This window comes from Neovison vison, chromosome 2 (genome assembly GCF_020171115.1).
Source record: "Neovison vison isolate M4711 chromosome 2, ASM_NN_V1, whole genome shotgun sequence".
NCBI classification, from domain to species: Eukaryota; Metazoa; Chordata; class Mammalia; order Carnivora; family Mustelidae; genus Neogale; species Neogale vison.
The window spans coordinates 24,265,332-24,290,296 of record NC_058092.1 but is presented as its reverse complement, the minus strand read 5'-3'; the positions used below and the strand labels follow the sequence as shown (position 1 = coordinate 24,290,296).

The 24,965-nt window shown below is 53.7% G+C and overlaps 4 protein-coding genes across 6 annotated transcripts; 2 read left to right on the top strand and 2 right to left on the bottom strand.

Moving 5' to 3' along the window:
- Positions 1-447: 447 nt before the first annotated feature.
- On the bottom strand, positions 448-1,969 carry FAM167B (family with sequence similarity 167 member B). The gene is made up of 2 exons (XM_044236351.1): positions 1,537-1,969; positions 448-893 (listed from the first exon to the last, which is right to left on the bottom strand). Exons 1-2 carry the CDS (start codon positions 1,795-1,797, stop codon positions 663-665), a joined length of 492 nt encoding a protein of 163 aa, XP_044092286.1. The 5' UTR covers positions 1,798-1,969; the 3' UTR covers positions 448-662.
- Positions 1,970-3,517: 1,548 nt separating this feature from the next.
- Positions 3,518-10,194, top strand: LOC122899696 (myotubularin-related protein 9-like). 3 transcript variants are annotated; one of them, XM_044237682.1, is made up of 11 exons: positions 3,518-3,521; positions 3,676-4,078; positions 4,258-4,366; positions 4,604-4,729; positions 4,844-5,017; positions 5,532-5,758; positions 7,148-7,309; positions 7,470-7,611; positions 7,694-7,914; positions 9,660-9,811; positions 9,893-10,194. In XM_044237682.1, the coding sequence occupies exons 2-11, from the start codon at positions 3,894-3,896 to the stop codon at positions 10,015-10,017; spliced, it is 1,623 nt and encodes a 540-aa protein (XP_044093617.1). In that variant the 5' UTR covers positions 3,518-3,521; positions 3,676-3,893; the 3' UTR covers positions 10,018-10,194. The 3 variants fall into 3 exon arrangements, with proteins under 3 accessions (XP_044093617.1, XP_044093615.1, XP_044093616.1); XM_044237680.1 differs by lacking the exon at positions 3,518-3,521 and having other exon boundaries at positions 3,548-4,078; XM_044237681.1 differs by lacking the exons at positions 3,518-3,521; positions 7,694-7,914; positions 9,893-10,194 and having other exon boundaries at positions 3,548-4,078; positions 9,660-9,756.
- Positions 10,195-10,267: 73 nt separating this feature from the next.
- Positions 10,268-17,699, bottom strand: EIF3I (eukaryotic translation initiation factor 3 subunit I). Its single transcript, XM_044237683.1, has 11 exons — positions 17,646-17,699; positions 17,460-17,552; positions 16,308-16,395; positions 15,932-15,997; positions 14,833-14,982; positions 14,611-14,738; positions 11,933-12,043; positions 11,723-11,812; positions 11,357-11,430; positions 10,581-10,673; positions 10,268-10,442 (listed from the first exon to the last, which is right to left on the bottom strand). The coding sequence occupies exons 1-11, from the start codon at positions 17,646-17,648 to the stop codon at positions 10,361-10,363; spliced, it is 978 nt and encodes a 325-aa protein (XP_044093618.1). The 5' UTR covers positions 17,649-17,699; the 3' UTR covers positions 10,268-10,360.
- Positions 17,700-17,757: 58 nt separating this feature from the next.
- On the top strand, positions 17,758-24,957 carry TMEM234 (transmembrane protein 234). Its single transcript, XM_044237679.1, has 5 exons — positions 17,758-17,784; positions 18,059-18,210; positions 19,038-19,104; positions 23,872-23,964; positions 24,241-24,957. Exons 1-5 carry the CDS (start codon positions 17,769-17,771, stop codon positions 24,333-24,335), a joined length of 423 nt encoding a protein of 140 aa, XP_044093614.1. The 5' UTR covers positions 17,758-17,768; the 3' UTR covers positions 24,336-24,957.
- The last annotated feature ends 8 nt before the right edge of the window (positions 24,958-24,965 follow it).

Sequence of the window (24,965 nt, the reverse complement as noted above, 5' to 3'; positions counted from 1 at the left end):
CCTGTCACCTTCTGTAGGGGTTATTCAGGACATCAAGTTTTTTTGTTTTGTTTTGTTTTGTTTTTAAGATTGTATTGATTTATTTGACAGATAGAGATCACAAGTAGGCAGAGAAGCAGACAGACAGAGAGAAGGAAGCAGGCTCCCTTCTGAGCAGAGAACCGAATGTGGGGCTTGATCCCAGAACCCTGGGATCATGACCTGAGCGGAAGGCAGAGGCTTTAATCCATTGAGCCACCAGGCACCCCATGGGACTTCAAGTTCTTGCCCAGTTCTGAACTTGCTAAGAGAGGGAGACAGAGCTGGAACTGGGAGAGAGATGGGATCCATCTGTTCACCTCTGCTCCTAGCCCAGGCCTTCTCTCCTGTAGTGGAAGCCCTGGCCCCAGCTACAGACAACAAACACACAGTGACCTTGGGCCGAGTAAATGACTCGGAGACCTTGGAGACCTTGATGGGAAGCACAGAGGGCCTTTATTGAAGAGCCTGGGGGTGTGTGAGCTTCTCCCCTTCCTCCAACCACCCCTCCCCAAGATAGGGCAGCAGGGGTGACAGGATGCTGGGGTTTTATGCTCCCAAAAGAGTGACAGCCCCCCAACCCTCCCACCACCCCTTGCCAGGTGCTAGGGCCTTTGAGGTCTCAGGAGGCCCGCAGGTGCCCCTCAGCAGAGGGTGAAGCGCCGGGCACTGATGTTCATGCGCGTGAGGCCGAGGTGCCGCAGCGGCGGGGCCAAGGCGAGGCCGGCCCCCGGCTCCAGCTCCAGCTCCAGCTCCGCCTCGTCCAGCAGCTCTCGGTGCAGGTGACAGGCTTGGTCCACCTTCAGCCGGTGCAGCTGGGCCCGCAGCCGAAGCAGCTGCCCCGCCAGCTGCTGGTCCTGAGCCCGCATCTCCCGCTGCGGCCGAGAGGGGGCGTGAGACCGCTGTACCGGTCCACAGCTGCTCGCGTCAGTCTTCCCTTCCTGTCAACACCCTGGGTCTTGGCACAGGCTGTGTCCTCCCCACCCCCACTCGCCCCAGCTTGATCCCTCCCCGTCAGATCCTGCTCTAAAACTAAGGGGCGATTGTTAGACAAATGCAGTTGCCTGGGGGCCTCACCCCAGGTCGACTAAACTGCAGTCTCAAATTTAGAGGCTAGACATCTTTTTGTTGGCACATATGGGGTTAAGAGCCACCTGCATAATGCTGGCCTCCTCAGCTTCTGCCTACTGTATGGTCAGTGCCTCATTTTGTCCTTCACTGCGTCTTGGAGGTATAGCAATTCTCAGGGTAGGGGAGACCATGCCCCCCCAAAGGGCAGGGATCTGTCCCCACAGCCTACAGAGCCAACTACAGGAGTAGTCGGCAGTAGGTAGATTGGATGGAACCCTGCTTCAGCAAGTCTCCCTGAATAAATGACTGGACAAGTCCTTTCATGGCTCCTTAGCTTCCAGAGCCACAGGAGTGGGGCGGTTGCTGGAGGTGAGGTCTGTCCTTGTCCCTTCCCCACGCCCACGGTTCCTGGGTCCCAATGATGACTGCCCACCCCACCCGACTCACCAGCTCCCGTCGGAGCCACTCAAGGGCAGAATCCATTGAGTCGAAGCCGCAGAGGGCACCGGGACCCCCCAGCCCAGGTCTGGTTTGAGCCCTGCGCCACGCCTGGCTCTGGACCCGGGCCGTCCACTCCAGGTACGAGGGTCGCCGCGTCTGCAGCCGCAGCTTGGCCGTCAGAGCCTTGACAGAGTCCAGGCTCTCTTCCTCCTCGTCCTCTTCAGTTTCTTCACCTACTGCCTGGAATTTCAGTGGTCCCAGGGACATGCTGGGTTTGGGGTGAGTGACGGGGCAAGGCTACAGCTCTGGGAAAGGCTGGCAGTATGGCTGGGGGGTGGCGGCGGGAGCTGAGGGGGAAACAACTGTGCCAGGGAGTATGTGATGGGGACTGTCCAAGGTGGGTCAGGGAAGCTGAGTGTGTCAGGGTGGGTGAAGAGAGAGGTATATGAGGCCGACTGTGCAAGGGCTGGGATTTTCCTGGCCTGCTAACCCGGGAGCCACGTGATGCCATCCGGATGGGGGCAGGAGGAGTCCTGCTTCTCCTGCCCCTTGGATGAATTTTATTGTCTTTGCCCAAAAGGAGACACCCAGTTCCCAGAAAGGAAGTTGCTCCAGGATGAGAAAGGCATCATCCACACTAGAGTCTTGGCCTTCTTCCCAAGACCCAAGTTAAGCGGGGGTGGGGAGTGGATAGAAGTTTGATGAGCTGCCCCCTCTGTCCTCATGACATTTGGACAAGTCACTGACTCTCTGTTGGGACAGATCAGTGATCTCGAGCTGTGCTCTAAGGACCTTAGGTTCCCTTGGAACTCCCTCAAGGACTGTGTGTGGGTTAAAGGCAGAGCTATAGATGGGCTCCTAGACCCTCCCTCTCCTTGCCCTTCCCAGGGCTTCAACCAGAGCTCTTCCCTTTTTTAAACTTTGTATTGAAATATAACAGATACACAGAAAACTTCGCACATCATAAATAATGACATGCCTTGTTGAATTCTCCCGAACTAAGCCCACTTGCTTACCCAGCACCTAGATGGAACAACGGAACATTCCCAGCGTCCAGGAGGTGCCCCTGGCCTGTCACTGCTCTCCCAATCTCTGACAGCAGCGATTAGTTTTGCCTTTTTGTGTACTTTCCAATGGTTCTCAAACTTTAGTGTGCATGGGCATCTCCTGGAAAATGTATTTAAGGCGATACATGGGGGTGGGGCTGATAATTTGCATTTCTAACAAATTCCCATCCCAGCTGGTCTGGAATTTTACAATTTGTACTCCTTTATGTGTGGCTACTTTCACAGCTCATTCCGATATTATGTTTGTGTTATGGGTGTCCACCTATGATTTCTTTTCTTTGTGTGTGTGTGTGTGTTCTTTTAAAAGAAGGGCTTTGCATACATGCATGTGCACACACACGCAAGCAAGCCTGCAACCTAGTGGACCAAATGGCCCTTTGAAAGCAGGTGTCGGTCTTATTCTTCTTAGTAATCACTGCTTAACACCGTGTAGGCATCAGTGTTTAAGGAATGAAAGAATTTAAAAAAAAATGAAAGCATAATTGCATGGATGCATAGATGGATGGATGGATGGGTCCTCCAGTAAATCCTTTCACCTCTTGTGGTTTACCAGCTTAGGTGTGTCTCTTGCCAGCCTGAAAATCCTAATGAACAGAACCTTCCTCAGCCATCCTTGGGTCCCCTCACCAAATACAGGGCCCAGCTCCGTGTGTGGGCAATTCATATTTGGTTGAAGGATGGAGTGGTAGAAGACGGGGCTTTCGAGGGCAGGACTAAGCCAGAAGCAGCCCCCATAGAGGGCGCCCTCAGGCAGGGACTTCCAGCTGTGGTGGGGGAGGGGCGCTAGCTACACAGCTGCTTGCATTTAAGGTGGACTAAGGGGTTTCCCCCACCCAGTCTCAGCGGTAGGGGGAGGAAGCAGACAGTTCCCAGTTTCACGCCCACCCTTTCCACCCTTTCCACCAGGGTACAAAAGAAGAAATGGTAATATTTCTTTTCTAAGTCAGCGAGAGTGAAGGCACCTAGGTTAAAAAAAAAATGTTGAGTGCCACCTGAGACCGAAGCACAAGGTAAAGGGCTTTAAGCGAGATTATTCTCCCCATTTCACAGATGGATGAAATTGAGTTTTCCTCAACAGGGTCTGGCTGGGGTCCTCGCTCAGAGGTGCTGTCAGTAGGATGGGGAAATTCCTGTGAAACTGTTCGATCGCTTCTTCCAAGGGGCCTCCTTAACAGCTGTCCTGCCGGCGTCGCCAGCTGCCCCGCCAGTTCCTGTCCCTTTCCGAGCGCGCGCTCGCCCCGCCTGACGCTCCTGGAGTCCGTCCTTCTGCTGGGCCCCAGGCCCACCACAAGCGGAATGGAGTTCTTGGAACTGATCCGCACCGGCCCGGCCCAAGCCAAGCTGCTGCGAGGTCCGGAGGCGCCCCCACTGCGTGGCATCCTATGCGTCACCGGCCACCACCTGCTGCTGTCGCCAGGGCCTCAAGGGACTTCAGACCTGTGGCTTCTGCTGTTGCGTAGTGTAGACTCCATCGACAAGCGGTGAGACGTGGCGGGGGCGTCCCCGTAGTTGCGAAGCTCGCGGCTCTGCAGAGGAGGGGGAAGGGCAAGCGCAGTTGGAACTGGTGCCCCCTTGCATTACATCCAATCCTGATAAACTCGTTTCTCCTCCCCTCGTGGGGGGGGCGGGGGATTCTAAGCCGAAGCCCGTCCATCCCCAGGGTCTCCTATGACTCCGGCACCATCACGCTGCGCTGTAAGGACCTGCGAGTGTTGCAGCTGGACATAGAGGGCGTGGAAGCCACGCTGGACATCGCCCGTTCCATCGAGGTGCGCCAACGGTGCTCCTGAAGCCCTTAAGCGATCCCTATTTCGTAATGACGGGAGTAAACGGGCTCCTGCGCAAGGAAGCTCAGCATCCGGTGTTATCCCGGCACACAGCTAACTGCGAGGGATGCAGGGTGGTCTGGAGTACGCGCAGAGGAGGGAGCTGCGGAGCGGAGGGGCTGGGAGGGCGCGCGTGAGACGATTCCGACTTTGCCCAGATTCCCCGACTTCCTCCCCCAGGCGCTGTCGTCCTTGGAATCGGTCATCACTTCCTTTCCGTTCTTCTACCGTCCCAAGGGCTTGAGATTGGGCGACGCCTGGCACTTCCACCCACCCGAACGCTACTACAAGCGAGTAGCTCGCGAGGTGGGTGCGGTCGTGGGGGCCAGCGGTTGTGTGAGCGCCGCACCTGGAAGGGGCGTGAGGTCCGGGCGCTCACGGAGTGCCCTAACCCGGCCTTCCCCTCTGCCTGCACCGCAGACTAACGCCTGGAGGCTGAGCGAGGTGAACGAGGACTTCAGCTTGTGCCCCAGTTACCCCCGCGCCGTGATCGTGCCTCGCGCTGTGGACGACGATGCCCTGGCGCGCTGCGCCGGCTTCCGCCAGGGAGGCCGCTTCCCTGTGCTCAGCTACCACCACGCTCCCAGCGGAACCGTGAGCCCGCCCCTCCCCAGAGTCCGACACTAGGAACAACTGCGGCTCTTCTTGGCCTTTTCTGCACCGGCCGGGCCAGTTCGCCGCGCGCCTACAGACCAGGCTCCTGCCCTTTGTGGCCGCGCTCCATCCATCCTCAGCCCCAACGGGCCCCGCCCCCTCCGTTCCGCCCGCCCTCCCCGGACTCAGACCCCGTCCCTCTCCCCGGCTGAGGAGTCTTGCCAATCTGGGCCCCGCCCCCGGCCGTTCGGGTCCCTGGAATCTAGTCGGGTCTTTGTCAACCCTGGACCTGCCCAAGGTCTACTCTTAGGGTCCCTTTCTCCTTCCGCTATACCCCACCCAAGCCCGGGCCCGCGCCTTGTGAGTTCCGCCGCTAGGGGACCCTGCCCTCCAGCCCGCCCCTGCCAGCTCGAGACCCGCCTTAGTGTCTTAGACCTTCCCTAGGGGCTCCCTGAGCGAAGTCCCCGCTGGGGCTGGGTGTCTGTGGCTTCTGGAGTGGAGTGCCCATCCGCAGGTGCTGCTACGTTCCAGCCAGCCCCTGACTGGTCCCCAGAAAAGGCGCTGCGCTGAGGACGAGGAGCTGCTGCGATCCGTGCTGGCGGGAGCTCGCCCTGGAGCCCCGGGCTTCATCCTGGACACGCGCTCCGCTCAGGCCGCCAAACAGGCCCGTGTGACTGGGGGTGGCACCGAGGCCAAAGCCGCCTACCCTGGCTGGAAACGGCTGCACCGGCCCCTGGAGAGGTGAGAGGTCTTTCAGTCCTCTCCTGGGCGCTCTCCTGCCGGACTCTTCAGGGATACGTGTGTAGGGGGGTAGGCAGGAGGAGTGGCGGGGTGTCTTCCAGGAACCTTGGGGACTGTTAGGCATTTCTGGGTAGCTGTCCTGTCCGGTAAGTATCCCCACTTGCACACCCCCCACTGACAGAGCTCATTCCTATCTAGGAACCCAAACTCTGCCTGGAAAGAAAAAGCATCTCTTTATATTAAACTGATACCTGTCTTTGTCTTCCAGGAACAGTCTCAACACACACACACACACACACACACACACCCCTCACCTCCGCATGGGTCCCAGCCCTCCCCTGCAGCTCCACCTGCACAGCCGTGTCTATCTAGGCGATGGTAGTACCAAGAGCAGGTCCTCAGGGAGTTTCTGTGCTTTGAGGAGAGTGGAATACAAAACTGTTTATTCCTTTATTCAACCAACATTGACTGAACCCGGAGGTGGAGACCGTGGGCAGCCCAGACCTGGTGGCGGGATCAGCAGTACGAGGGCAGTTAGGGTTCGGTGTGACAAAGCTGGTGCCCCTCTCCTGTGTATAGGGAGTGCAAAAAAAGTTTCCCTGAGAACTGGAGGCCTTAGCTGACACCTGGAAGAGGAGGAAGGGCCAGAGAGCAGAAGGACATTCCAGGTGGAAGGAACGGCCAGTGCACAGGAGCTGAGGCTCCGGTCATTTGCCCTGTTCGGAGAGCTGCAGGCACTTCAGAATGGTGGACGTATAGGGTGTGGGATAGAGGCAGAGAGAGCTGGGGCTAAAGGGGAATAGTGACCAGAGCAAAGGTCTTGAATGCCATGATTATGAGCTTGGACTTTATCCTAAAGGTGGGGGTGGGGGGGTGGTGCATTGCAGGCTTTTACACAAGGCTGGAAAAATCTCCATGAGGTTTTCGGGCAGGAGGTCACATTGGTGATCTTGAGCTGAGCAGTTCCTGGTAAACAGGAAGAGGGACCAGAATTCTAAGAGGGTTGTGTTTCTATTGTCGGACTGGGACTCCCCAGGGACTACCGTGATGCTCCTCTCAGACTGGGCTACAACAGTACTGGGATGCTTCCATCAAACTGGGGGTTTCTCAGGGCATTGTTTCCCAGGAGGGTTGTGTGACCACTCCCCAGGTACCCTCCAACAGACCAGGTCTCCCCCAAGGGGTCTGGGGTCTTCTCCATCAGATTGGGGAGTCCTCCAAGATACGGACTCATTTCCATGAGATTAGGTGGGCTCCCCAAAGGGTCCTGTGTTCCTCTTGTCAGATGGGTTCCTCTTTGTCTGCCTTGTTGGTCTGGAGCACTTGTTCCCAGGCTGTGCTCACCAGAGTTTGGTTGGGGATGGAATGACCAGATTCCCATTTGTACAGGGGACGGCCCCTACAGGAGAGTTTCGTGCGGCTGGTGGAAGCCTGTGGGGACCTGGAGAAGAGCATGGACGGCTGGCTCAGTCAACTAGAGGCCTGCCGCTGGCTGGCACATGTGAAAGAGGCCCTGAGCACCGCCTGCCTAGCAGCCTGGGGTGTGGAGAGGTAAGCCCCCTGCCACAAGGCAGAGAACAGGGCGGACAGCAAGGCCCTCAACCCCTGGGCACAGAAAGCATGGACAACCTGGAAATGGGTCCATTTGACTCCTGGCCCAGCCACCCGACGCTGGGAAGGACTGGCCACTCTTAACAGCCCTGGCCCATAGGGAAGAAGCCTGCGTCCTGGTGCACGGGGCTGAAGGCACGGACAGCACCCTGCTGGTGACTTCGCTGGCCCAGCTCATCCTGGACCCCTTGAGCCGGACCATGACTGGATTCCAGGAGCTGGTGGAGCGCGAGTGGATCCAGGTAAGTGGCCGCTCAGCCCCAGCCCTGCCCCTTCATCCAGAGACCCTGCTTCCTTGTGCCCATTGCTCTGCCCCCTCCCCAGGCCGGCCACCCCTTCCAGCTGCGCTGTGCCCACTCGGCCTTCTCCCATGCCCGCCCCAAGCATGAGGCACCCACCTTCCTCCTCTTCCTGGACTGTGTGTGGCAGCTGGGCCACCAGTTCCCGCTGTCGCTGGAGTTTGGGGAGGGGCTGCTGTTGGCCCTGTTTGAGCACGCCTATGCCTCCCCTTTTGGCACCTTCCTCTGCAGCAGCGAAAAGGAGAGGTGAGCGAAGGGGCTGTCACGGTGGGTCAGGGGCCAGGCACAAGCCAGGCTGTGTCAGCACTGAGGTCCCTAGAAGACATCTTTCCTTTTTGGCTGAGTTTCTCTTTGGGGAAAACTCCTGCATGTTCTCTCCTCCCCTGCCTCCAAATCTCACCCTTCCCCCTAACTGCTGCAAACCCAGATTCGAATGGGCCCAAGGCCCATTCTTCAGACTTACCCACTCTCTTCAGAGCCAAGAGCCAGTGCACCCCTAGCTTAAAAACAAGGACTGAGGGGCGCCTGGGTGGCTCCGTGGGTTAAAGCCTCTGCCTTCAGCTCGGGTCATGATCCCAGAGTCCTGGGATCGAGCCCCGCGTCGGGCTCTCTGCTCAGCAGAGAAACTGCTTCCCTTCTTCTCTCTCTGCCTGCCTTTCTGCCTACTTGTGATCTCTGTCTTTCAAATAAATAAATAAAAATCTTAAAAAATAAATAAATAAATACTTAAAAAAAAAAAAAAGCACCAAGGACTGAAGGGGAAAGTTACTGCCAAAGAAATCACTTCTGGTGCTCTCTACCACTTTGTAGGGTTGATTCTAGTGAAGCAAGAGTAGAGGTTGGAAATGGAATCTAATTGTTTGGACTTAACTTCTGGCTCCCATCGCTCACCTGCTGGGTGATCATGGAAAACATGTTTCCTGTCAGTAGCACAGAGTCTTCTAGCAGCCAGCATGGGAGTTGGGGGGCGGGGGATGTGTGTATTAGCCAGGTTAAAGCATGGCAAGTGTTCAGCACAGTTTCCAGCATGGTGGGCACCCCAGCGGTAGTGGTTCTTACAATCTGGTTCACCTGTTGCATATGTTCCCAAGCCCCCCAAAGCCGTCTTTCTCTCATCAATGTGATGTGAAGGAAGGGAGGGCCCAGTCCTCTCCTCACTTTTGTTGCCACCCCCACACCTACCTCGCCCCCCACCCTACAAGGTTGTTTTCACTGACTCCACAACTGGGTCACCCAGCTGAGAAACGGTTATCTTTATGTACCTCCCTCTCCCGTCCTCCCTATATAGCCTTTCTCCTAAAACTTTCTTATCTTGGCCTTTCCAAATGTCAAAGGGCCCTCCTATTAACCCCACTCCAGACCCTTCTTTCCATGTAGGCTGTGGGAACAGCCACCACACTGTTCTCTGTCACCAGTTTAAAAAATTCACTAACAAACAGGAGAGCCCAGGCAACTCAGTTGGTTAAGCATCTGACTCTTGATTTCGGTTCAGGTCATGATCTTGGGGTCGTGAGATTGAGCCCCGTGTTGGGCTCCTTGATGGGCTCCGTGCTGGACGTGAAGTCTGCTTTATTTTTTCTCCCTCTCCCTCTGTCCTCCACCCCCTGCTCACGCTTTTTCTCTCTCAAAAAGAAAAAAAACAGAAACCCAACAATACTCACTTGGGCCCATTCCCACTTTCTTGCTCTTGGCCCTGGATTTTCACGCTTTTGGACACCTGGTGACTTTCTGCAGACAGAACCAGCCATGGGGCCCATTCTTAGTTACCTTCCCTGATGCTTCCAGGCAGAGCTAAATGGATCTCCTGAACAACCAGGACTTTGTCTTGTTCTACTTTATTCCAGTGCCCAGTCCAGGATCTGACTGGCAAGAACATTTGCAGGAAAAAGGAAAGGTTGTCACTGCCCCCAGGGTGGCAGTCACCCTAACCAGGGTCCCCAGTCCAGAATCCCAGAAGGCATAGCTTGAGTCTGGAAACTCACTCCCTACAGATGCCTGTGTGAAGTGAGGACTCAAACCCACTCCTTGTGGTCTGGGCTCAACCAGCCGAAAGTGCGACGGAAACTCCGGAACCCACTCTACGTCCCCAGTCCCTTGGCCATCTGGCCCTCTGTGGAGCCCCAGAGCCTGCAACTTTGGCAAGGTGACCCCCTTCTCCCACCTCCTCCCCTGGGCAGCTAGCTCCTCTGCTAGCTTCCTTATCTGTCCTCCTCCTCCTCCTCAGGCCTGTTTCTGCGCTGGATCCGCCCGCCTGAACCTTCCCAGGTGGCTTGGGAGAAGGTGTGGCAAAGACTGGCATCTAAGGAGAAGACAGAGGACTGTGAGCCAACCTCTAAGCCCCAACTTTAATTGGTGACTCCCGGGATAGTGGCTGAGATATTCAAAACCTCTCCAGGTCCCCCAGCACCTCTGTACCTTGGATGAAGGCACCTGCTACCCAGCCTAGTCCAAAACATACCGAGACTCCAGGTTTCGAGTGTCTGTAGTGTAGGGAGGTCTAACTAATAAAGATGTCTGTGAATGGTACCAGCTTGCTGGGGTGTCACTGGGAAGGGAAAAGGATGACACAGTCCCCACAAAATTTCTGACCAGAAACCACTTATTTCCAAACTAATTTATTTCTCAGAGTCCAAAACTTTCTGTGAGCCCTGGCCCAGAAACTTCTCCAGGTCCGGATGGCGATCCAAGCTTCTTAAGCCTCAAACTCAAATTCAAAGTACTGTGGGTCAAAGTAGTGGATGCGGACGTAACCATCTTCGCCTCCGCTGCTGTAGCTGGAGAGAGAAAGAGCCAGGGACCGGTCAGATGTCCCCTGTGAGGGGAGGCAGGCACGGCAGGGGTGGGAAGCAAGACACAGGAAAGGGCCAGAGACCAGACCCAGGGTGAGCTCAGTTCCCTGCACAGGACCCTACCTCTTGCCATCAGGATGGAAGGCAACACTATTGATGGGTCCGAAGTGACCCTTGACTCTTCCAAATTCTTCTTCAAAGGCCAAGTGGAAGAACCTGGAGGAGGGGGGAGGGAAGGGAAAGGTCACTCTCCATCTTCCAAGGCATGTTGGACGTACCACTCCCCAAAGGCAAAGCAGAAAGTGGGGAACCGGGATGAGGGAGAATGTGAACAGAACAAGAGGAAGGTAAGACTGGACCCTGCCCGCAGGCCTGGCTAACACTTCCTTACTATGTGCCAGACAGCGAGTAGGAACTCATGCACTAAATGTGCACGATTTTAAAAGAGAAGCCTACTACCGCTGTCCCCAATACAGAGTGGAGGAAACCAGGAAACCAGAAATACGAGGATGGATCCAGGGCCTCAGAGGGAGCCCCAGTTCCTGCTCATAGCGGCTGTATTACACACTTGTCACAGGAAGGCCACAAATCTGGCTGTAACTCCTAGTGGGCGATGAAATAAGGAAGTCTCCTCAGGTATGTGGTTTGTGTCCATCACAAAAGATACTCCGTGGGGTTTCAATCTGGAAAAGCCCCTCCTTTTAAATATTTTATTTATTTGACAGAGAGAGAGGGAAAGCACAAGCAAGGGGAGCAGCAGGCAGAGGGAGAGGGAGAAGCGGGCTCCCTGCTCAGAGCCCGATGCGGGACTCGATCCCAAGACTCTGGGATCATGACCTAAGCTGAAGGCAGACACTTCACCCACTGAGCCACCCAGGTGCCCCATCCTCTCTCTTTACCTGGCTTCAAACTTGCCAATCCTGGTGGAGGTGGTTGTTACGTCCATGGCTTCCTGACCACCGCCCAGCACCACCTGAGGAGAAGAAGAAACTCTACCCGGGCCCAAAGGGCAGGCAAGTCCATTTTCCATTTTTTACCCCCAGCCCATGAGATTTTAAAACCTCCTACATCAGACCAAGAGGATGCGAAGGGCAGGGCCCACACAGACCCTTCAGCTACCTCCTGCCCTGCCCTCTGTGGCTTCCCTATCTTCCAGCCTTCTCATTGCTTTGGCAATCTCCCCTCTACCTGACACTATTTCCCAAAGAATTCATATCTCAATTGCTAGATGAACATCTAGATCCTGGAAGCCTGGGTCCCCTTACATGGTCATAGTTGGGAGAGAGGGCAGCTGAGTTGACTGGACGTTCCGTCCGGAAAGTCTTCTGGTGTTCAAGAGTTGTGGAGTCAAAGAGCTAGAGAGAGAAAATGGGGGAAGAGGTCTGTAACAGGAGTCTTTCTGAGGCAAAGCCGGGCAAGAGGAAAGCTTTGTAGAGGGTGGGAGCAGCCCCCCCAGACTCCTCGCCCAGGCTCACCTTGGCCGTGTTGTCCTTGGAGGCGGTGACAAACATGGTCATGTCCCTGGATAACTGGATGTCATTGATCTGCCGGGAGTGCTCCTTGACATTCACCAAGACTTCTCCAGACTGGGGAAGGCAGAAGAATGAGGCTCCAGGCGGCCCAAGCTCTGCCAGCCCCACTGCTCCGCTGGGGTTTCTATACAGCAACCTGTCCCGGCTCGGGGTGGCAGGGCAGGGGTGTCTGGGTCGGGTTGGCCTAAGTATCCCCTGGACAACATTGACCCCCACTCCCAAGCCCCCATCCCAACCTGGCCCATGTGTACACACTTCATCAACACAGTTAGTCAGGCTAGGAAAACACGGGCTGATGGGAACAAATCTACAGGCCCAGGAACTAATCAGCATGTTACACTGGTAGAGCCGTTTTCCCTTCCTCCTTCTTTCAACACAAAGTCCCCAGATTGTGAACGGTCACACTCCGCCGAGCACTGTGCCATGCGTTCAACACCTGACTTCGTATATCCTCACAATGACCCTATGAAGTGGGTCTTTTATTTATTTATTTTTTAAAGATTTTGTTTATTTATTTGACAGACAGATTACATGTAGGCAGAGAGGCAGGCAGAGAGAGAGTGGAGGAAGCAGGCTCCCTGCTGAGCAGAGAGCCCAATGCGGGGCTCGATCCCAGGACCCTGAGATCATGACCTGAGCCGAAGGCAGAGGCTTAACCCACTGAGCCACCCAGGCGCCCTTAAGTGGGTCTTTTAAAGGCCATTTTCAAGGCAGAAAGTAAGGTTCAGAGGGGGTGATGTGACTTGTCAGAGGTCCTGCAACCTGCAAGACGCAGAAAGCCTGTGCTCACCCCTTGCCCGGCCAGGATCGGGGTCACAGTCCACCAGGACTGCTGCCTGTCCAGCTTTTTCTAGATCGTCTCAAAGGGCTACTTCATCTCCTGACTTCCCTTCCGACTCAGCCACCCGCTAGCCTGTGCAGCACAAAGAGCAGAGTCTGCGAGTCTGCCCTCAGAAGCACCTCTTGCTACATCAATTTCTCTCTCTGGAAAACAATAGGACTAAAAGCCCACCACCCAGGGTCACCTTAGGGATACTGGGACTGTGTCTCATTTGACTTTGTTGTGACCGGAACCTGGCCTATATCCTGCAGACACGGCTTAGATGATTAAAAGGCCTTGTGGGCACTGCGCCTTACACACAGGAGACCCTCAGAGAAGTTTTTTTTCCCCTTTCATCAGTTATTTTTTGTTGTTTTCAAGTAAGCTCTATGCCCATCACAGGGCTTGAACTCACGACCCCAGGATCAAAAGTCGCATGTTCTACTGACTGAGTCAGCCAGGCGCCCCTTTCCTGAATTATTTTTACCAACTTGTGAGAAGTATGTATTTTTGTCTCCTCCATCAGTGTGGACACATGGTAGGGACTATCTGGCTTCTATATTTCGGCGAGTAAGCACTAGCTTTGCAGTCAGGCCTATCTGAAGGCACAGAACAGCTCCACTATGTGCTAGCACCCAGCATTATGTAAGCCTTTCACCTTGGTTCCCATTCCCTTCCTGCGGGTGGGTCTGGGGCGGGTCTGGGGCCTAGTGGACTATATTTTGTGTTTGCTGAGTGACTAACTAACCCTTATGGTAGTACGCGCCAACACTGGCCAGGAACCCAGGCACCCAGATGCAAATCCGAGACAGCCCGCACTTGACCCTTTCCTTACCCCCACCTTATCAGTCACCCCTAAATGTCTCTTGACTCTGTCCGGGACTCCACATCCCCAGAGCCACTGCCTCATTCAGGTCCATTCTCCGAACTAAGCCCGCAAAAGCTTTCTAAAGAGAAAAATCTGATTGCCAATCGCCATTTAAAGATTCCCTCCTGGGAGCGCCTGGGTGGCTCAGTAGGTTAAGCCTACTGTGCCACCTTCTGCCTTCAGCCCAGGTCATGATCTCAGGGTCCTGGGATCAAGTCCCGCATCGGGCTCCCTGCTCTGTGGGGAGTCTCTTTCTCCTTCTGCCTCTCCACTCATTCTCTCAATCCCTCTCTCCCTCTCTCAAATAAATAAAATCTTTTATAAAAAAATAAAGATTCCCTATTGCCTAAGGAAAATCATGGTTCCTTACCTTCCAGCACTCAAAAAAAAAAAAATTAGTCACTATTCACTTCCCCCAATACTGTGTCCCAACAACCCCAGACTCTCTTCTCTTCCTGCTGAAGCTCCATTTATTCTCCAGCGCTGATGTCTGGGCCACGTTCTCTGTGACCGAGGGCACTCTCTGTACTTGGCTGAGACCTCTACGGTGGCAGAACTCACAGCCCGGCTCCCGTGCCAGCTGTCTGCCAGTCTGTCTCCCGGGGGCAGGGCCCACGTCTGATTCAGGTCTTTGTCCTCAGAGCCCAGCGCCAGGCCTGGCACCCAGTGGTGGCAGGGAAAAGGCTTCCTTGTGATCACTCTGAACATATCCCGAGTACTCTGTGACAAGGTCTTTGAACGCCTGATGTCATTGAATCCTTGCAACGTTTTACAGAGAAATGGGCTCAGGGGAGTAACTTGCCGGAGTTCAAGTAACTAAAAAGTGGTGACCTCGCTCTGTACTTGAACCCAGCCCTCGCTCTGCACTACTGTGCTATCCTGCCTTGTGAAGGGACTCATTCTGCTGGGCTTGGCCCGCAGCCTCCTCCTCACCTTGGCACTATACTGGTTGAGCTCCCCGCCTTCGTGGCCTGCGATGATGCACTCCCCCAGGGGTCCCCAAACAGCACTGGTGATCTTGGAGTCGTTGCAAGGGATCTTCATGTAGGGCTCATTGTTGTCTGTGGCGGGGGGGTGAGAAGATGTCAGGCCCTGGGCTCAGGAGCCGCGCCCCTCACCCCAGCCACAGTCTCAACCCCCCCAGCGCAGGCTCACCGATCTGGCTCGGATCCCGCAAATCAAAGAAGCTCACGAAGCACTGGTAGCCCATCTGCTTGTCCGTGGAGAACATGATGATGTTGCCGCCAAAGTCAAAGCCGCACGTGCGGACAGCCGAATTGGTCTTGAGGAGGGCCAGCTGCTTCCCTGGGGACAGGCAGAGTCTGGGCTACCCCTTGCCCGACAGCATCGAGGGGAGGACACTCTCTATCTTCCTATCCGCTGTGTCTCCAGCTCTAGGGACCCTAACCCACCACCACCTCCTCCTCACTATGCTTCAGCTCAAGATTTTTAACTTCTGCCCCACCATCTTTCCTCAGATATCCAGTTGCTCGGGCATTGCTCCTAGTGCCTGTAATACCTCTGTCTTCTCCTCAGAATGCCTTTCTCCAACACAAGGATCTGCTCTCCTTTCTCTGCATGTCCCCAGAACCCAGCAGCAACCCAGCACAGAACTGGGTGCCCAGTAAATATTTGCTAGATGGGGCAGCTTAATAGGCTCCCGTGTCTTTGGTCTGTTCTTCCAATATTCCCCACTGCTACCTAAGCTAACCAAAATGAAACACACTCTTCCCTGCTCAGGGACCTCCACAGCATGCCAAGTCCTACGGAACAAAGCCAAGCCCTTAAGACTGAAATTTGAGGCCTATTCGGACCCTAGCCTGCCTCATCTTCTCTTCTGACTGTCTATTTCATCCCCCAAGAAGCAAGAGCTCCCATCAGATCAGATGACTTGGACAGGACACTTTGCCATGCGTTCATTCCAGAATTTGCCAAAGTGGTGCCTCTTTCTCATCCGTTAAGCCTCAGCTCGTATGACATTTACCTTGGGAAACTTTGCCGGGTTGTTCCTGTCCTGTTCCAGGCAGTCAGCTGCCTCCCTCTAGCCTTCCACAGTGCTCCGTGCTTTCTCTCATGGGCCTTCTAGCTTATTGTACTGCGTCTTTTCTGGTCTCTTCCTCTCCTTGTCTCTTTCTCATTCCTTATAACAGGAGGCATCTCTGGATTTATCTTTGTTTCCCCAAAACCTGTTCACCTAAACAGGTATACTGTGGGTCCTCACTGTCTGGTGAAAAAGCAAATGTTCCGGACTTACCTGTTTCACAGTCCCAGAGACGACAGCTGTTATCAGCTGAGCCTGTGAGAACATGTTTGGTGTCCCCTGAAGAGGGTGTTAAGAAACATGACCGAGTTCACCTAAGCCCTTGTCCTCCTGGAAAACCAACGGACTCAACTCCCCGTTCAGCCCCAGACAGCCTTTCTTCCTCCTCACCTCAGAGCATTCTAACCTCCTCATGTAGAACTGGCATTTGTCCTGAATGCTCCCCCAAGCAGTGAACGAACCAGGGATTAGGAGGCAGGCCTCATTCCCAAAACCCACAATAGCATCCGAAACTCCCAACTCCAAGTTGGCAGCCCCTCCGTTGCTGGCAGACCCGGGGAGCCCAGACTCAGAGCAAAGACAAGGATACAGTCAGCATCTACACACCACACAGCTCCAGTATGTCCCATGTAAGTGCCCAGCCTCTCACCGTTCACAGAGTACCACACATTGACAATCTGGAGGAGTCAAAGACAGTGTGACAGGTGGTAAACATCCCAGGCAGAGCAACAGTCTCCTCCTTGGAGGTTCCCCAGGAACCCTCAGCAGCCTCTAGCCCGGCTAGATTTTGCCCTCTCCTACTCATCTCTTGGGAAACAGCAGCTTGCTGATAAAAAGAACAACTTCTGGATTTTCCTCTTCCCTGCAGTTAAGTGGCAGGGGAGTCAGGAGGCTTGCAAAAACATCTCCATGCCATTGTCCCGGTCCTTCCCGAAACCCTCAACTACACTGCTTCTCTCCTCTGAGCTTATTTTCCTGTCTGTAAAATGGACACAACAATAATGCCTTCTTCAAAGGGTATCTGTGAGGCTTCAATAAAATGATGTCGAAGGAATTTAAAATGTAAGTGACTAACAATTCTCCATTAATATGCACGAGGTACTTACTATGCTCAGCTCCTTACTTGAATAATCTCATTTAACCCTGAAGACAACCCCACGAGGGAGGTACTATTAGTACCCATAATTTATAAAAAAGGAAACCACATTTAGGAAGGTTAAATGACATGCTCAAAGTCACACTGCTACTCGGATGCAGGGGTCAGGATTCAAGTCGCGTCTGCTGGCTTCAAAACCCCCACTTTTAGCTACTAAAGTTAATGTCTTCCATAGGGAAGTGTCTCTAAAGTCTGTACTGTGAGGGACTGTTCGCACTCTGTGAAAAGCAGGATGGGGCCCAGAACAACCTACTGAAATGAGACCAGGGACACCACCAGTAAAGCAGTCCTCTGTTGCCCCTCACAGCCCACGGATCAGCCTTCCCCTTCTAGAGATGGTCTGTTCCCCGACCCTGGAAGAATAGTCACTCTCGTCCCCGTTCCCCCTCCTTAATGGTCTCCTGCTTTTTTCCTCCAGGCCACTCCTATCAACAACAGCGTCTTTGCCGATAGAATGCTCTCGCCCACCTACTCCCGGCAAAACGGGCTTGTGCACCTGTCGCCCTGGCAGAATGAATTCGCCCCCTCCCGGCGCCCCCCCACCCCCGCCAAGGTCCCGCCCGCCCGCCCTCTGACAACGCTCACAGGGTCTTTGGCCACCGTGAAGAGGAGGTCTCCCTCGCGGTTGTACTTAATCTGCGTAATGGATCGCTCATGGCCCTGCAGCAGGATCGGCTTCTGTGGGGATAGGACAGGTGTGTCAGGGCCAAGGATCGGCCCCCACCCCAGTCCCAGACCCCCAAGTTAACAACCCAACTTAGGGGAACTCACCATCCCGGCGCCGAAGAGAGGAAAGAAGCAACGTGAGTAGGACCGGAAGAGGCTTTGGCGCCACTTCCGGATTGTGGGTCTCCGCCCCTTCGCTTCCGGAAGTGGACGGGGACCGGCGTTGCCATGGCGGCGTCTCTAGGTGGGTAGGCGGCCCCGCCCCTCTAGGGGCTTCCCAAATCTTGCCGGGAGTACATTTCCCGCTCACTCTCCACCACCTGACCTTGACCCCTGCCCGAACCCCAAACTCCGGCCTCTCAGGGTCTGTCCTACCCGCCAGTCCCACCCGGGGCGTCGGAGAGCTGGGGAGGGATGTGGGGGCGGCTGGCTGGGGAGGGGAGGGGAGGCTCGAGCAGGACCAGGCCCGGCGAGCGGCCGTTTTTTTGGAGGTGAGGGTTACTCGCATCTCCATCCAGGACAGGTGCTGGCTCTGGTGCTGGTGGCCGCCTTGTGGGGTGGCACACAGCCGCTGCTGAAGCGGGCCTCCTCTCGCCTGCAGCAGGTTCGTGAGCGGACCTGGGCTCGGCAGTTGCTGCAGGAGATGAAGACCCTCTTCTTGAATACTGAGGTGTGTCGTGTATGATCCCTTTCTCGAACATAGCTGCTAAAAATTTGGTCTCTGGAGTCAAACAAGTCTGGGTCAGAATCTTCTCCCCACCAGCTTACTCGCTGGAAGCTCTTGGAAGAGTCAGTTTTCCTCCTTGAGCCTCAGTTTCATAATTTGCAAAATGGGAATGTTGATGGTAACCACCTCATAGGGCAGTTGTGAAGATTCAGTGAGGTGAGGCACCTAGAGCACTTAACATTGGGTCCAGTACATAATTAGTGTTCTATCTATGGCTGGTATTACTAATATTTTATTATGGTGATCCCTCCAACAGACCTTCCTAGGGAGGACTTGCGGCTTAAATTGACCCTGGAGTGGGAGGTTAAGGAAGGATATGGAGAACTAACTACCATTGACCCCAGTGCTGCCAGTCTAAGCTAGTGGGAAAGACAAGACAGAGACACAACCACCTCTCAGGGCTAAGGGCTGTGAGAGATGTACAGATTAAGTGCTTCCTGAGTTCACAGGAGAGAGGCTGGACCTAGGAGCCTATGGGAATGCTTCTTGGAGGGAGTAACATTGGCATTCAGAGACTTGCAGGATTGGGGGGGGGATGGGAACTAGCAGGGCAGAGGGAGAAGCATTCAAGGCCGAGACATGGAGTTCAGTCAGTAACTTGCTGCCCGCTCTGGAAGGGTCCTTTTTAGAAGGTTAACCACTCTCTGGACGTTATAGCTGTAAGGATGCTTCCTTGGAGCTTCCTCCAAGGAAGTGTGTACCTAAAAGCTCAAAGAAGTCAGTGCTTCTCACTCAAGCATCATACTGATGCAGATTTCTTCTGTTTCCAGTACTTGATGCCCTTTTTCCTCAACCAGTGTGGCTCCCTTCTCTACTACCTCACCTTGGCGTCAGCAGGTGGGTCTCTGACTTAGAACTGCTGTGCTCAAAAAAAAAAAAAAACAAAAACTGCTGTGCTCAGTGTTGAAGGCAACCCGGAAGAGTCACTTGGGGAGGGGGGCTGAAACACCCTGTTCCCATGAGTGAAGGAAACCCCACCATCTGTGATTCCCTCTTTGCACCCTCTTCTCTGAGCAGCTGGGGGCACAGTGGGCTGTTTATAAGTATGCTGCCAGGCACTGGGGTTGGTTTGAAGCCTGGCGGTACTGTGCAGCAGCGGAGGAAGAGGGATAGTTCATTTGCTGTGCCGGCAGCTGGCCTTGACACTTGCTTCCACGGTGTGCCACCTGCCTGACCTTGAGCGAGTCTCTTGTTTGAGTGTTGGTTTTACAGGATGGTTTTTGTAGCACTGAGAGATTACATTCAGTGTATGGGAAGCGTCTAGCCGAGTAGCTGGTCTACCCTATAGGAGCTCAGCAAGCGTATGTTTCCTTCCTCCGTGATTGTTGACTGTCCTCTGCTGCGTCAGATACTGTGCGAGTTTTACACACTTTGTAGCTGTACCACGGAGATACTACAGGTTTGGTTCCACACTACTGCAGAACAACAAATGTTGCAGAGCAGATCAAATGAATTTTTTTTGGCTTCCCAATGCATATAGTTTATGTTTAGTAGTGCCCAGCTGGCTCATTTGGTAGACATTGCGACTGTTGATCTCAGGAGCATAAGTTTGAGCACAGGGTTTACTTAGAAATAAAATATAAACAAAGGGGCACCAGGGTGGCTCAGTAGGTTAAGCAGCTGTCTTTGGCTCAGGTCATGATCCCAAGGTCCCAGATGAAGCCCCACATGGGGCTCGCTGCTGAGAGGGGAGCCTCCTTCTCCCTTTCCACCTGCCTGCTGCTCCTCCTGCTTGTGCTCTCTCTCTCTCTTTCTGTCAAATAAATGAATAAAACCTTAAAATAAAAATTAAAAAAGCAAGTGGGCGTGTGTGTTGTGTAGTTGGTTAAGCATCTAAACCCTTGGTTTTGGCTCAGGTCGTGATCTCAGGGTTGTGAGATTGAGCCCCGCATTAGGCTCGTGCTCAGCGCAATCTGCCTGGGACTCTCTCCCTCTCCTTCTGCCCCTTCCCCACTACGTTCTAAAATAAATAAACCAATTGATCTTTAAAAAAGAGAGAGAGAGAGAAGTGCAATAAAAGGAGGCAGGCCATGGGGCACCTGGGTGGCTCAGTGGGTTAAAGCCTCTGCCTTCGGCTCAGGTCATGATCCCAGAGTCCTGGGATAGAGCCCCACATCGGGCTCTCTGCTCAGTGGGGAGCCTGCTTCCCTTCCTCTCTCTCTCTCTGCCTGCCTCTCTGCCTACTTGTGATCTCTGTTAGATGAATAAATAAAATCTTAAAAAAAAAATGAGGAAGGCCTGTATTTGATTCTCATCATGGCACTACAGAGCAGACCTGATGATCTCCATGTAGGAGATGAAGTTAAAGAATTTGGGGAGGAGTGCCTGGGTGGCTCAGTGGGTTAAAGCCTCTGCCTTCGGGGGCGCCTGGGTGGCTCAGTGGGTTAAGCCGCTGCCTTCGGCTCAGGTCATGATCTTAGGGTCCTGGGATCGAGTCCCGCATCGGGCTCTCTGCTCGGCAGGGAGCCTGCTTCCTCCTCTCTCTCTGCCTGCCTCTCTGCCTGCTTGTGATTTCTCTCTGTCAAATAAATAAATAGAATCTTTAAAAAAAAAAAAAAAAAAAAAAAAGCCTCTGCCTTCGGCTCAGGTCATGGTCCCAGGGGCCTGGGATCGAGCCCCGCATTGGGCTCTCTGCTCAGCAGGGAGCCTGCTTCTCTCTCTCTCTCTCTGCCTGCCTCTCTATCTACTTGTGATTTCTGTCTGTCAAATAAACAAATAAAATCTTTAAAAAAAAAAAAAAAGAATTTGGGGCAACTTACTTCCCTTCTCCAAGGTCCCAAGCATGTCAGTGTAAAAGGATTTGAAGCCATATATTACTTAAAGTTTATGCTCTTGAGGTTTACTATGAGAAGTCTCCCTTCTGTGGTTTCATCTCTCCTGGAATCTCAGCCAAGCACCCCGGGAACTTGAAGGGAGTCTGGGTCCCTGAGAGCTCTGGGGCACCCCTTGGAGGCCATGGGAGGGTGAAGAGACAGGCCAACCTCCAGAGCTGACCCCTTAGCTTCAACTAGAGGCACTCCACTTTTCTCTTTTGCATTTGGGGTTTCTCATAAGGCATCATTTAAAAGAAAGTTTTGGGGGCACCTGGCTGGCTCGGTCAGTAGAGCACACCACTCTTGATCTCAGGGTCATGAGTTCAGGCCTCATGTTGAGTGTGGAGATTACTTAAATAAAACTTAAAATAAAGCTTGGAAAAAGAAAAGAAAAGAAAGTTTGTGAAAGCTTGGTGCTCCCTGCTGCCCAAGAATGCTGAATGCTCTGGCCAGCTGACTACACTTAGCCCTTTACCAAGTTTTGAGCAAATGGCAAGATTCGGGTCCTGTTATGTCATCGTCTGCCCCACCTCCATCCTTTAGCATCTGCCTGTGACGGTAATCAGCTACAGTGGCCACTTTATCAAGGATGTATATACTCAGCCAGGGACTAGACATACGACCATTTCACTGTACAGCAGCCCTGTGGTACGGAGATGCTCTCACCTTGCTAGCACTGGTGTAGGTGAAGACCTAACCAAGGTCACATGGGGACCCCTGCTCTTCCACTGCCCCCTGCTATTTCCTTTCCCCATCTACTGTCTCGGACCAGTCTTTAGCAGTCATGGCATGCCATGGAAGGGTTGTAAGCCCAAGGGAGCAGCTCTGAGTAGGTAGGAGTTGTGGTCAGTTTCTTGGATGGGAAATCCCAGCTGTGGTGGAGACTCTTCAGGGGATGAGAAGCAGGACAGTTCTTCCTCTTAGTCTTGTCATAGTCAAGTAACTCAGTGTCTGATTGGTACTTCTCTTTTTTTGGTATGTGTGTGTGATAAGAACACTTAATACGAGGTCTATCTTCTTAGAAGGTGTTCTGTTTTTTTCTTTTTTTTAAAGCAAGCTTTACACCCAATGTGGAACCTGAACTCATAACCCTGAGATCAAAAGTCACTGCTCTACCGACTGAGCCAGCCAGGCGCCCCTATCTTCTTAAAAAGTTTTTTTTTTTTAAGACTTTATTTATTTATTTGACAGACAGAGATCACAAGTAGGCAGGGAGGTAGGCAGAGAAAGAGAGAGGGGAGGAAGCAGGCTCCCCGCTAAGCAGAGAGCCCGATGTGGGGCTTGATCCCAGAACCCTGGGATCATGACCGGAGCGAAGGCAGAGGCTTTACCCACTGAGCCACCCAGGTGCCCCTATCTTCATAAAAAGTTAAAAAGGTGGGCGCATCTGGGTGGCTCAGTCTGGGTTAAGCCTCTGCCTTCAGCTTGGGTCATGATCATGGGGTCCTGGGATGGAGCCCCAAGTCAGGCTCCCTGCTCAGCAGCAAGTCTGCTTCTCCCTCTCCTTCTGCCATTCCACCACCTGCTAGTGGTCTCTGGCTCTATCTCTCTGTTTTTTAAAGTTTTTTATTCATTTGTCAGAGAGAGAGAGTGTGTGTGCACAAACAAGGGGAGCAGCAGATAGGGAAGCAGGCTCCCCGATGAGTAAGGAGCTGGACATGGGACTCGATCCCAGGATTCTGGGATCATGACCCAAGCTGAAGGAAGATGCTTAACTGACTGAGCCTCGCAGGTGTCCTTGCCCCCCCCCCCCAAAAAAAGTTTTAAGTGTACAAAATTTAAGCTTAACCCTGTTAACTAGATTAGTCTTTCAGGTTTAAGCATAACCCTGTTAACTAGATTAGTCTTTCAGGTTTGTTTACTGGGAATCAGTCCCTCAGAACTTCAAAGGTAAGGGACCGATCCTGGGCTGTCCCCTACCTAAGGCCCAACCCTGTGGGGCCAATCCTGAAAATGTACCTGACTTCCCTCAGGCTCCATGTTTCGAGCCCGAGCTGAAACAGAATCAGATGTGCTCCATGGGCTGTTTTGTTTGTCCATCTCCACTTAGTTCAATCAGGACATAGGCTTTGAAGTCAAGCAGCCCTCGGTTTAAGTCCTCGATTTGCCTCAATATATGTGTCTTCTTTGAGCTTTTGTTTCCTTTAGTGATAATGCTCTTTTCGCGGTGCTGTTGTGAACACTGAAGATGTGTACACAGGTGGCACTTAATAAATGGTGGCTGTGCTGTTGCACTGGTCTACTGCATCCTCTTGGCTTTGGGGCCTATCTGTCCCAATATTCTTGCGATCTCAGGAGCTCTTTGAGTGCAAAGACCTCATCCTTAGCCACAAACCAGGGTGGTCACCGACCAACTTATAGTTTGGGTCTTCGTGCAGGAGTGGAGGGAGCATAGAATTAAGAGTCAGGAAACATGATTGGAATCCTGAGCTTTGCTGCGGTTTCATCAGGAAAATGAGATAAGCTTTTTTTCTCTTTTAACAGGCTGTCTCGATAAAATGTGTTTTGTGCCTAAAAGATCATTTTTGCGGGCACCTGGATGGCTCAGTCATTAAGCATCTGCCTTCGGCTCAGGTCATGGTCCCAGGGTCCTGGGATCAAGCCCCTCATTGAGCTCCCTACTTACCGGGAAGCCTGCTTCTCCCTCTCCACTCCCCCTGCTTGCACTCCCTCTCTTGGTGTATCTCTCTCTGTCAAATAAATAAAATCTTTAAAAAAAAAAAAAGAAAAGAAAAGAAAGAAAGATAGTTTTGGGGCATCTCAGAGATTTTTTTTTATTCTGATCATTCAGATCTGACCCTAGCCGTGCCCATCAGTAACTCTCTGGCCATTGTCTTCACACTGATTGTCGGGAAGTTCCTTGGAGAGGATATTGGTGGAAAAGGTAAGTCAGGCCACTGCAGGTGTGGGTGGGCGCTCCTTGGGCCTCCCCACCCCAATTAGTCCTTCCCCAGAGCCAGCTCCTATGGGCGGGAGAGAGGAGGATCTTTCCCCATCCATCCCCTTTCCTCGGCAGCTCTCCTGCTTCCTTATGGCCATCCGAGTTTCCTTCACCTGGGCATTCCGGGGATAGACTCCCTCTGCACTGGTCCCTCAGCCCTGCACCAGCTCCTCCGAGCATGGCTGGGCTCAGCCCCTTGATTTCTGCCTGTCCCCGCAGGAGCATTCACAGGCATGGTGCTCACCGTGGTGGGGATTGCACTCTGCGTCACGAGCTCCGTGAGCAAGACCCAGGAGCAGCTGTCTGCCCTTTGAGGGGACCCACACCACCCTCCAGCCCTGTTGTGTCCAGGAAGCCCCTGATCTGGGAGGTACAGCCAGGGAAGCAGACGGACCCAGCACCTCCCGCTCTGAGCCTCAACGCCCTTACCTCTTACGGGGCTGGTAGCTACCTCGAGGTGGCTCTAGCAGGAGAACCGCAGTGAAAGAGCTGTTCGGCTGCTTGGATTTGCCACCAGAGACCTCATACCTCCCCAGCAACCCCTTTGCCGCAGCAGCTCTCCCGGTGCTGTCGTGTCAGGCCCCCAGCCCAGTCACTGTCACTACAGCCTGATCCAGACTGTTCCAGCAGCAGGGTCCACGGACAGCGTGGAGACGGCCACCGGCTGAGATGCAAACAGGAGGCATCAGGGCTGTCAGCGGCCTTGGCTGGCCAAGGCGGGGACCCAAGGGGAAGAAGGGACAACAGAACGGCAGGTGTGGAGGACACGAGCAGCCTGTGGCCTGGCTTGGCCCACCTAGGAGGTGGGTGGGAGCCCTCAACCGCCTGCCCCCCTCAGACAGACAGCCTGAGGCCCCTGCCCCGCGTCACTTCTGCCATGTGTCATGGTGACTGGTGAGGGGTAGCCTCAAATAAATCTGCACGGAATGGATGGAGGACAGCGA